At 44.9% G+C, this 12,359-nt stretch overlaps 1 protein-coding gene across 3 annotated transcripts in view; it reads left to right on the plus strand.

Moving 5' to 3' along the window:
* Positions 1-12,359, plus strand: part of STARD13 (StAR related lipid transfer domain containing 13) — a 634,151-nt gene that overhangs the window by 505,352 nt on the left and 116,440 nt on the right. For all 3 annotated transcript variants that reach the window (XM_069640770.1, XM_069640769.1, XM_069640771.1), the window contains exon 2: positions 8,562-8,633. In XM_069640770.1, the coding sequence (XP_069496871.1) occupies positions 8,562-8,633 (72 nt within the window). The remainder of the gene's footprint in view (positions 1-8,561; positions 8,634-12,359) is intronic.

Raw genomic sequence — 12,359 nt, forward strand, 5'->3', positions numbered from 1 at the left:
ACCATTTAAACTAAAGATAGCAAAGCAGAAACTAACGTCGTAACAGTAATGAGCGCATGCATTAGACATGAAGCACACATGCTCTCCACATGAACAAACAGACCAGGTAAAATAGGCATTTATGCATGAAGAATATAGCATCCAAAAGACATGAAGAATTCTAACATGCCTACTGTATAAGGCAAATGCAACATAAATGACATGCAAATATAGCTCACTAACATAGTATCATGAGTGTAATTGGGCAGCCATCTTTAAAATGGAAGCCGAAACATGCTCTTAATTAAACGGAAGGCCTCAAGACTTTGAGAGAACTCAAAATGCTCAATCCACAGAGAGATCCATGCAGAGTCCAGACAGTAGATGGCAACCCAAGCCAAGGTTACAGTGAAATAAGGGAGGATTTGAAGGCCAAAACGAAGGCACAAGATAGTAATTCCCAAGATGCAAGCAGTATACTGCCAGATTTATTAAAGTTTATAAAAAGCACAACCATCCTTTGTAGGCCAGGTGCAGTAACGTGGCAAGCCAAAAGACTCGATGAAGAATAACTCAAGAGTGTTCCTAGAGGCAACAAAAAAACACAGCACACATGGTAATATTAGCTTAGATCCCAATAAATAGGAGTTAATTGCATTTCTTACACTGTCCCATCACGTGACCCATAATTGGAGGATCATGCCTAGCCATTAGAAACAAACACAGCTAGGACACCTGCCGTACTCCCTACATGCACACTCAAGAGACGCTGCACAAGGCCAAATACCAAGAGATCACCCTGGCTCATGACCTAGGGACAAGGGATGGTAACTTTTTTAAATGAACAATGGACAATCCATGGGCCTCTGTCCCCCTACCCCTTGTCTGGCTCATGTCTTGATGGCCTATCAAGTGCCCACGGTTGGTCAGCAAGAAGCCAACCAATTACAAATCTGAATGTTATTCCCCCATGAAGTAGTATGCCAACCAATCTCCTGTTGTAGAAATGTTTACCTTTGTCAATATAGGGGTGAGTGAGGTGGAGCGATCAGATTGTTTTTACCCAATGAAATGTTCTTTATGAGTCTATATGTCACCACCACCATTAACCAATCCCCGTTCCCCACATGTTTTTGTAAGCTGATTACATGTTATGACGACAGCACGACAAATCTGGAATATTTAACCAATTGTTTTCTGTGCATCCTCTGAGAGCCGTGTGATGTTAATGCTTGTATGCTGTCCCTGCTTTATTTGGATGATGATAGAGCTGGATTTTGCCTTGCACTTTGTCTACTTCGTCTTTAGTCTGGATTGGATTGACCCCGAGTCCTCTGGGTAATTTGGGACTTTCCTGGACCATCTTCACAGATGCAATTTATTCTCATAAAGTGTCTATTTAGTATGCAATGAATGTTAGAAAGCAGATCACAACCCTAGCAGACATGGAGAAATGCAAGCATATCATGGAATCCTCAATGTTGGTAATGCAGGGATATCCCTATTGTCAGTAATGCAGGATATTTTTAATGTTGCTAATGCACGATATCCTTATTGTTGGAAATGCAGGATATTCTTATTGTTGGTAGCGAAGGATATCCTTATTGTTGTTAATGCTGGATATTTTTAATGTTGGTAATGCGGGATATCCTTATTGTTGGTAATGTGCGATATTTTTTATGTTGGTAATGCAGGATACCCTTATTGATGGTAATGTGGGATTGTGTAAAGAGAACTGGATTTGTCTGAGCACCATCTAAAGTTGGAATTATTAAAGTATTTCAACATGCTAACCCATAGGTGAAAACAGTGGTGAATGCAGAACAATGGGGAGGAGTCAGGGAAATTCATAACCAACGCATAATTGTCCACATTTATCAATGCACAGTTTTCTTTAAATTTATTTGATAAACTTGACAAAAACAGCCAGAGATGGCATGCGTACCACACTGACTCCCCAGGGGTTGTGCAAAGCCAAAGGGGCCTGTTCTGACCTCCCCAAACAGACCCGCCCCTTCTCCCTATGCATAAAATACAGCAGGGAAGAGGCTTTGCTGCCATGGCGGACGGTGCAAACAAAGAACAACCGCGCCTCTGCGCCACTGGGCTAGCAGCTCATAGAATGATCCTGGCGCAGCCCATGCCCGCGAGCCACAGACGGTGCCACTCTTGGTACTTCATTGATATTTAGGCATGGGAGGTCCATTTCCCTTGTTAAGCACATGCTTGAAAGGAAGCCCATGGTCCTAGTGCCCACCTTACGGCTCTCAGCCAGACATCGCCCATTACACACCGGCTTAGTGCAGTTTCTTTCAGTTCCTCCTCAGTATCCTCTCGTTTCCCATCTTCCTTTGCTTGACAGATGTTGTACATCCCCTACAAAATTATTCAAATCGCAGTAATGTCTCTTTTTTTCCTTCGACTGTGACGCTATGAATATCCCTTTAATTTAAACTTATGCATATGTAGTATGTATTTATGTATTTGCATTTGTAAAGTGTCTAAACCGGAGGCATCAAGGCGCTGTTGCGAACCAGTTACACAGAACATATCTTGGGAGAAATGACAAATAGCAATCAAAGAAAGAAGAAGAAAAAAAACAGGGTTGTATAAATGAATGGTGGCATTTTGTAAATCATACAGTTTAATATATTGATCTATTATGGATGTTCTGTATTGTGTTACATGTGCAAAGTAGACCGCATCAACCCGTTAACTTGAGGATGGGTTTAGGGTGCACAAAAAACAGGAAAAGGAGTGGTGGGCTTTTTTTGGGCGGCAAAAAAACATTTTCATATTCCATTTGCCCGAGCTATACACCGCATAGTAGCAAGAGCTTTTCACTGCACAGTGTTCAGTGTTTCTCGAAGTCTGACTGTTCAGACGTCCCTTCACGGACGAGTTGTGGAAACCTATGGAGATTACCTGAAAAGAGGTTTCCTAGCAGTGGAAAAATGGGCGCCGGGAGCCTTGTGAACATGGTGTGGCTTTAGATATCCAAACCTCAGGAGCTGGTGGTGGGGCTCTTTTTGCATGGCTACATGTTAGTTTCTTGCCTTACGCTCTCAGGGAGTGCCTTCTACAGCTTGGCACCAATGTGGCAGGTCATTACAGCATAGTTCTTGGATTTGGCGGTACTGAACACATTTCTAAAGGACCTGGGTCCAGTACCAGAAGAGTCACAGTGCTGGATGTAGAGAAGCCCCCACGCCAACCAACTCCAAGTACCCACTGTAAAAAGAGCCAAAGCCGGCGGCATTGGCTTCCCTCACATAGCACCTAAGCTATGGAATGCCCTCCCCAACGCGCTTAGAGCAGAACCATCTCTGTATCTCTTTCGCAAATCCCTCAAAACCACGCTATTCAACTAACTCCACCTTCCCTTCACCCACCTCAGCTCGCACACATCTGATACGAAAAGTGTTCGATACGAAATGCTTCCTGTAATGAAAATTGCTTTGTAACCATCTTCCTTCCATTGTAACCAGACTATGTGTGTATTCATGTAACAGCGCCACGATGCCCCCGGGCTGATGTGCGCTTTAAATAAATCTGAATAAATAAATAAATAAAGCTTGAAGCTCAGCCTTTGTTTTTCTGGCAGCCACTGCAGAAATTATAGGGTTGATGAGATCAAACCATACGTCTTAAAGCCTGCTGCCACGTCTGCTGTCCGATGTCGGATACGCGCAGGTGGCTTCCTGCATGGCAAGAGGCCAGGCACAGAGGCTGTGACAGTACTCTATTCCAGAGAGAGTGACCGCCCTCAGTAGCTCAACCTTCTGATGGAAGTCAGCGATGGGCAGTGCCTCACCGAGAATGTGAATCTGGAAGCGGGCAATTATTTTTAGCACACCCCACGTTCCTGTCGAACGTTTAAAAGCTATTTGTGCAGGTTGAGGCTGAGATCACCACTGCGATCTTTCTTTTGGGTTATGTGGAAGCAATGACTATGTCCAAACACGTTTGCATGTGTGTGTCATTTGCAAGGGATGCCACCTCATGCCTGGAACCTTTCATCAATGGTTCAATAGGTAGTGATGGGATCTTAAAAGTACCCCCTTTACTCCTCCATTTTCTTCGCTGTTCATGAATAGGCTTTGCTGTGACGGGCAGGCCAAACATCCCTGTTGCAGCATGTCACGTGTCTGGGTATGTCCATGTTTCCTGGGAATTTGAACCACCATGGCATGTTGGCTTTCTACCTTTTTTTTTTTCTCTAAAATTCAGATTGGTCCCAAGAAATCCTCATTCCTTGTAGTTTTCTCAGCCAGGTGTGTGACCTGGTAGTGGTCTCCTGTAGTTATTTCCCCAGCCCTACAATTCTTGCCGGTCCTGTTACATCTTTAGACTGGTCTTCAGACTCCAGCCTGCTAACCAGCACCCGATACCCGAGAGGTACTTATGCACAAGATTTGTCTAACTTTATCCGACTTGTTGCCTTACTCAGGCAGCTGCTGGTGGAGAAGGTCTGATCACAGACTTCACCCACTTATCTTATTATCTTCTACTCCTCAGAAATTCACCTCACGTATTGGTTAATCCCCGATCTCGCTCACCACAAAACCTGTGCATGAGACAGTGACTCATTCCCTTCCCGACACACTATATTAAGGTTTTTATCAGGATAGACATTTGTAACACACTTCTCAAGTGTTAAAGAATGTTTTATTTAAAACAGAACACCCTAGGGTAATCCAGATGTGGGCACCATGCTCACTGTGCTTAGAGAGGCTCAGCTTCACCTCACTGAGGAGGCCCAACAAGGCCGAAACACGTGTCTGGGGTTGCTGATAGTATAGGAAAATTGCCTGGCATTTCGGTGATGGACTGCCTTTGTTGGTGGAACCAGACTGTTATGCAGATGGATATTTCTCCTCTGTGAAGGGTGCAGTGAGCTAAAACATGCTTGTAGACCCTCCTGAGTGGAAGAACTTCCATAGAACAGAGTATTTGAGCCATGTTCGTTCTCACTGCAGAACAGTCCGGGTTTACAGAGGAATTATAGTGCTCTGGGAGGAAATACGAGTTGTTGCTGTTGGCAGACTAGAGAAAACCAAATACCAGCAGTCATTCACCAGAAGACAGAAACACAGCTTTACAAAGCAATTTTAAGATCCATAAAGCGGGAAACAGATGCACCTCATCACCAGGGACCTGCCAGAACAGTCAGAAGACAGAGATAACGTGGAATATGTGGTGAATCATAGAACTGTGCAGATATGGCGCGTTATAAATGCCATATCATATCATAGAGAACAGAAAGGAGAGCAATGCTGGCCAGTAGCACAAGGGTGCAAATCCATTATCATACGGAGGCCCTGATTTACATTGGGTCTTGAACTGCGTTAGTTCGCACTGCGCCAGTTCTGTAGCACGGTGTGCAGGGGCTGCCTCCATTTAATTTTGCTTCTCCGCTACACTTTCTACAAAATTAGGGCAAAGGAAATGGCCCAAGCCCCTGAACCGCCACTCTGCACCTCCTTCACAGACCACTCAGTGAGGGTTGGGAGCAGGAAGTGCTGTAGTGTCAAGCCTCACGATTGGGTATGCACTTAACGGGTAATGGTCTGCCAGTGTAAGCCGTGCAGGGAGGGCCTTGTGAGTATTAAGAGCAGTTACTCGCCATGTCTGCCATAGAACCGAGGGCCTAACTATTAGTACCCTAGGCAGTTATCTTTTATTTTTAACGGGAAATCGGTTTAGTGCTACTCATATGCAGCAATTTCCCATTAGAAAATGCAAGCAAGATGGCTGTTACAGGAAATAGTAAAGGGAGTAATCTGTTCCAAGAGCAGAGGGTGAGTGCTCTGTTCCTATTTAAACTAATGCATAACACATCAGTGAGCATTGATGAAGAGGCCGGAGTGAGACATCAGACTCGAAGAAGAGGGTGAAGTGGGGACTGTGGGGCCGGTTTCATGTGGGTTGGGGGACGGACAGGTTGCATTACGAGACACGGGGCAAAGGCTGAATATACAATGGTGGACCCATGGGAGAGGCTCAGGTAGCCAAGATGGAGTATGGGTATTTACTGGCAGGTACCGCCCACCCTCCTGGCCACCACCTATTCTAAGGGTGCTAATACCGAGGACAACCCCCCTACACCTCTAATGCCAGCCTTTTCCACTTGCTACATTGCATTCAAATTAATTATGCTCCAGAACCACAGTATAAGTACATGGTAGGTCAATGTTTCTAACGGCAGATCCTCAGACCCGATTGCCTCTGCATGCCACCACAAGCTCTTTGGAATAGCCTTCCCCAACCCAAACCAACTCCAAAAGCCTCTGAGGACACAGAAAGCACCATCTGAGGTGCTGGACAAATGGAACAGCTGTGCTGTAACACTCCAGAGCCGCTGTTCTAAGGTTGTCAAGTGACGCCCGGTGCCAGTTCTGCGTTTCACCGCCTCAAGGGTACACTTTCCATCCTTTTTTCAGATGATTCAAACTAGACACTAAGGCAAAAGTGATGGATGATGTGCCTGAGTCACTTCTGGTGTGTAGCTTTCCAGACACTATGGAGGCCTTGGAGTCAGTGACCAGCATAATCATTTCTAAGGAAGAGAACATTTGTTACAGCTTCGATAGTGAAGGCAGTCACCCGAAAGAAAAGCGGGTCCCAAAAGGCACACACTGGGAAGCGTACTGTGTGGGAAAAGAGGGCATGTGGCGGGGAGCATAAAGAATAATGTTGTGGCCAGCAGTAGCCTGGACACAAATGAAATATGCATATCATGCAAATAAGTGAGACTAGTGGGGAACAAAGTGTAAACATGCAACATTGATACACATGTGAATGCCAGGTCTATATGTTGCAGATGCATGCAGAGGGGCTCTGTCACCAAAATGTCACTTATGTGGGAGTCTCCTACAAGATAACGCGAGGCTTGCAGGATTCACCACAACACGTGAATCATGTAATGCACGAAGATGCATGGATCTACAACCCCAACAGGACTACAGCGGCCAAATAAGTAGAGCAAACAGAGGAGAAGGCCTCACAAAAGAAACCCCAACAGGACTACAGCGGCCAAAGAAGTAGAGCAAACAGAGGAGAAGGCCTCACAAAAGAAACCCCAACAGGACTACAGCGGCCAAAGAAGTAGAGCGAACAGAGGAGAAGGCCTCACAAAAGAAACCCCAACAGGACTACAGCGGCCAAAGAAGTAGAGCGAGAAGAAGAGAGGCCTCACAAAAGAAACCACAACGCCAACAGGACTACAGCGGCCAAATAAGTAGAGCGAACAGAGGAGAAGGCCTCACAAAAGAAACCCCAACAGGACTACAGCGGCCAAAGAAGTAGAGCGAGAAGAAGAGAGGCCTCACAAAAGAAACCACACTGCCAACAGGACTACAGCGGTCCAATAAGTAGAGCAAGAAGAGAGGAGAAGGGTTGGGTAGTGAAAGGCTCTGTATTGTGGCATTGTGCAGAGCACCACTATTCTGACTCCTGCGACGGCTGCTTGCATCAGATGCTCTCGGCAGGTCCAATAACAGAACAATGGGGTTGCTGGATGTCACCGACTGGCCACTGACAGAAAAGATGGACTCCAGTGTTATACATATAGAGTGCATTGTCAGCAGCTCTGAAATGATTAGCTACAGGGAGGAACCGCGGCTTTCAAATGGTGTGGCTGAGAAAACCTGAACTTGGTTTGTCATGCACTCTGAGCCCATGGGAGACATCTGATGAGATAATGCGCTTCTTCCCGTAGCTTGCCATAATATTGCCACGTTTTGATCGCTTTTGTTTTCCTATCCATAGCTGTTCTTTATTCTGGCCCAAAAATGGTACCCTTCACTTTTCACCTTCAATGTAGATGTGTCAACAGACAAAGGGCCTCATTACGAGTTCAGCAGTGTGTTAAAAAAGTGGAGGTAATTCTGTTACCGCCCTGCTGAATTCCGAGCTTGGGGACGAAGTGAAGGATTTACCTCCAGCCAGGGGAGTTGCTAGGTCTGGAAAAGACCCAGGGCTAAGCTGATGTCGGAACTGTTGGGACTGGGGGCTAGCTAGTCTTTTGGCTGTAGCTCCCGAGATTCTATCCGGGGCTACAACCAAAAGATCAGGGGCTATAGCCCCCTTAGCCCCCCCTAGCAACGCCCCTGCCTCCAGCAAAAAGCTGAGGGGAAATCCACCACTTCTCCTGCCAAAATTCGGCAGAATTACTGCCCGTGGTTATTTTGTGAAAATCCCATGGAGTCCTATGGACTCCAAAAATGGGGATTTACACCTCCCTGCCACCACTTGTAATCCTGTAGTAAATCCACAGGACCAAGTAGCGGTAACAGTGATCTAGTTTGGTGTATTTCAGCAGATTTACCATCAACAAAGCTATTATTTGGGTTCTCTTGAGCGAACAGTGCTGTTCTGTGAAGGCAATGTGTAGAGACGTGACGGGTGCAATGGGAAGCTTATATGTGTACTTACTTAAAGGTGCAAGTGTGCGACTGCAAATTCCATTGACTTTAACACACTCACCTTTCCCCATCTATGTTAAATTCTCAGCATGTACTTTGGTAAACGTCAAATACTGAAATATAAAGCAACTAATAAGTTTCCTGTTTGCATTTCAGAACTCGAGGCAAAGGAAGCATGCGACTGGCTCCGAGCAGCTGGATTTCCACAGTATGCACAGCTGTATGAGGGTGAGTCCTCTGTTCCTATTTAAACTAATGCATAACACATCAGTGAGCATTATTACATTGCAATCAATATATCATTTCAATCTGACACACTGTCCCATCCCCAGAGTAACCATGTTAATAACAGATATGCCTAGTCCGATGTCCTCTTGATCATGGAAGAAGTTGGCGACTCAATTATGGCTGGTCCCTCCCACCCCACATCTCCTTCCATATCTGTGTCAGGAACTTAAGGGAGTCGTGCAATGAACATTTCTGCTCATATGTAGAAGCTATACGTCGATAGAGATAAGGCTAGATACAAGGGCGTATCCAGCGTGGCAGGAGTAGGGGGCAAACTATGGGAAAAGTCCTGCTTTTTTAGGGGGGGTATGAAGGGATTAGATTCTTCCAATGGCGTGGTCGAAGAATGGAGCAAGACCTATCAAGCCATTCGTGGGCTTTCATGTCCCACACTGACAATGCCACTACACTCTAAGGACGTTTTAGCTGGTACATTTCTAAAGGGGATGATTACAAAGGTTTTCCCTACTTTGACCCAAGCAAGTGTCCCTGAACTAATTCAGTAAGGTTTTGGGCAGTGCTTCCTCTTAGAATTGTTTTAAAATAATGGGTTGAAAAAGTGTATTTTGCAGAATAAAGTTCAGAATTGGATAACAATGTAGAATGTACTCTCAGTTCTGCAGTTATGTTGGGCCCGGCTGATGCTGATGTGTTGGCAGAAATGAAAAAGACGAGGAGGGAATTGAAGTCACTGATAGATGAACGTGCGGAACGTCGTAATTTCTTTCTTAGGTGTGCTTATTATGAGAAGGGAGAGAAGTGTGATAGGTGGTTGGTTTATAGGTTAAAGATGAGGGATGCTGAAAGTGCTGTATCAGCGATTTGTGATGTGAGTGGAAAAATTACATATCATCCGGGTGAAATAAATAAAGTTTTTCAGGACTTTTATGTGAATCTTTATAAAAATGAATCCGAAGTGACTAGCAGGGGCGAGGCATTGATGGATGGTTTAAATCTCTCAAGTATTAGTGCCAGGCACTCAGAGGTGTTGGAGGCCGAAGTTATGGTTGAGGAGATTGAGAAGGCTATTGGAGAGTTAAATGTGGAGAAGTCCCCGGGCCCTGATGGGTTTCCAGTCGAATTTTATAGGTTGCTACCGAAATCGGCACTTCGACTCTTGAGGGATATGTATTTGGAGTCATTTGGTACTGGTGTCCTACCTGATTCTACTAGGCACGCTACGATTTCTGTCTTTCTGAAGAATGGAAAGGATGATACCTTATCTGCGAGCTATAGACCCATTAGCCTTATAAATGTTGATAACAAAATTCTGGCTCAACTGCTGGCGCTCCGAATGGAAAATTTGCTCCTGACATTGATTCATGTTGACCAAGCAGGATTTATAAAAGGTAGGAAGACCACTAGTAATATTAGAAGGATATTGAATACTATTTCGTAATCGAATGGATGCCAGGAGGATTGTGCTATGTTGTCATTGGATGCTGAGAAAGCTTTTGACAGAAGAAATTGGGATTTTTTATTTTCTGTTCTGTCTAGGATGGGATTTGGTGAGAAATGTGTTTCTTGGATTAGGCTGTTATACGCTACTCCGACTGCTGAAGTATGGTATGCGATCTGGTAAGTTTGTGCTGTAGAGAGGGACGTGGCAAGGGTGTCCTTTGTCACCGCTATTATTTGTGATCGCCATTGAACCATTGGCTGTGGCTATTAGGGAGGTGAATGGGGTGGTGGGAGTACGAGCTGGGGTTTGAGGCAAAAGATTTGGCTATTTGCGGATGACATGTTGGCTCTCGAAGATCTGGAGAGGTCGGTTTCTGCCCTTATGGAGATAATGGATGGTTTTCAGCAATGCTCAGGATTCAAGATTAATTGGACTAAATCGGAGGTTATGCCTTTAACGCGCTCTGTAAACAAGCGATTTATGGTGGACCTGGGCTTTCGGTGGTGTCCTGATAAGATGCGGTACTTGGGGGTATGGTTGTCTCCTGTGATTAGAGATTTGATTTCGGAGAATATGAAATCAGTGTGCGGTGGTTTGAGGGTTGAGCTGGACAGATGGAGTTTGTTAAATCTCTCGCTTTGGGGCAAAGTGAACGCACTGAAGATGATCTCAGCCCCAAAAATTAACTATGTCATGAGCATGCTTCCTCTGATGTTGCCGTCTTCATTTTGGAAGGATTTGGACAGGATGCTTCAAGAATTCTTGTGGGACAGGAAGCCTCCGAAATTAAAGTTGTGGAAATTACAACTGCCACTACATGAGGGTGGTTTGGGGGTTCCTAATTTCAGGGCCTACCACTTGGCTTTCATGTCTGATTTCTTGATACCATTCTTGGATGAAATACAGGACGTGTGGGTGCAGGCTGAGACTAGCTTTATTGGACCATTGACTCCGCGGGCGGTCTTGACTTCTGTATCGAGGAAGAGTTGTGAAAAGGATCCGCTGATTGAGAATTTGAGGGGTTCATGGAAAGCCTTATGCAAATATTTGGTAGTGGATGCATTTAAAGAGCCTGGTGCGTCATTGTGGTTTAATCCTGCTATTAGGATTAATGGTAATGTGGTTTTTTTGGGCGGATTGGTTTCTGGGGGGTGTGAGTTGGGTGGCAGATCTGTTTAAGGATGGTATTTGGATGACAGCAAAGGAACTGCAACTCCAGTTTACCATAGAGAATTTTAAGATTGCAGATTATGTGAAAATAAAACGGGCAATTGGGACTGTGGACTTTGATCGGAGAATTGATTTGCGTTTGTTTACTAGAAAGCCGATTGGGAAGGACAGTGGCCTGGCCAGTCGTGTGTATAAGGAGATTGTGTCGCATTACCTAGGTAACGACTTGCTAAGGGAGGGGTGGGGTAGCAGAATTGGATTGGATATTTCTGGAGAATTGTGGCGCCAGATGTGTGAAAATGTTAAGTTGTGTTCTTTGGGGCTCATGGAGAGGTCGAGACAGATAAAGATTCTTAATCGGGTTTTTTGGACTCCAGAAAGAATGGCGAGTAGGGGGTTATCAGAGAGTTCGGATTGTTGGAGGTGTATTCATGTGACGGGTACATTAGAGCATATGCTGTGGGACTGCAGGTGTGTGAGGTTGTTCTGGCGTGAGGTTGGTCGGGTGTGTGGTGAGGTGATTGTGGGTTTGCCAGCTTTGGACTTCAAAATGGTGATATTGGGGGATGATGAGTCTCTGGAAGGGCTTAGTCTAAGTCAAAGGAAGTGGTTGTACTGAGGGGCAATGATTGGTAAGAAGATTGTCTTGCGAAACTGGAAATCTGTATTGACTCTGAATGTTGAGAGGTGGTTAACTGAAATGCAAGACTTGGCGGCTATGGCGAGGTCACTTTACAGAAGAGATCGAAAAATGGGATTATTGGAGAAAATTTGGGGTACATTTCTTCAGCTATGCTAGACTTGGTAATGTATATGTGTATATAGGGGCTGTGGGGTGGTGACTGGGAATTGCTGAGAATTTGGTTGAGTTCTGTAATGTATATAGTTGCTTTGTAAACGTTTGAGTAACTCGGTGTATTGAGGAATGAATTCAGATATATGTGATTTTATGATTTTGTAAATAAAATTTGCACACAAAAAAATAAGAAACGCTCACAATTCGATGCCTGGTCATCAACAAAACCAGGGAACATTTTGCAGCAGATGTTGATGCTGGCTGGCTCCAAAGAAAAACATGTGGCCTGTCTCAACAA

The sequence above is a fragment of the Ambystoma mexicanum genome, chromosome 7q, assembly GCF_040938575.1.
Source record: "Ambystoma mexicanum isolate Mex_15411 chromosome 7q, UKY_AmexF1_1, whole genome shotgun sequence".
NCBI classification, from domain to species: Eukaryota; Metazoa; Chordata; class Amphibia; order Caudata; family Ambystomatidae; genus Ambystoma; species Ambystoma mexicanum.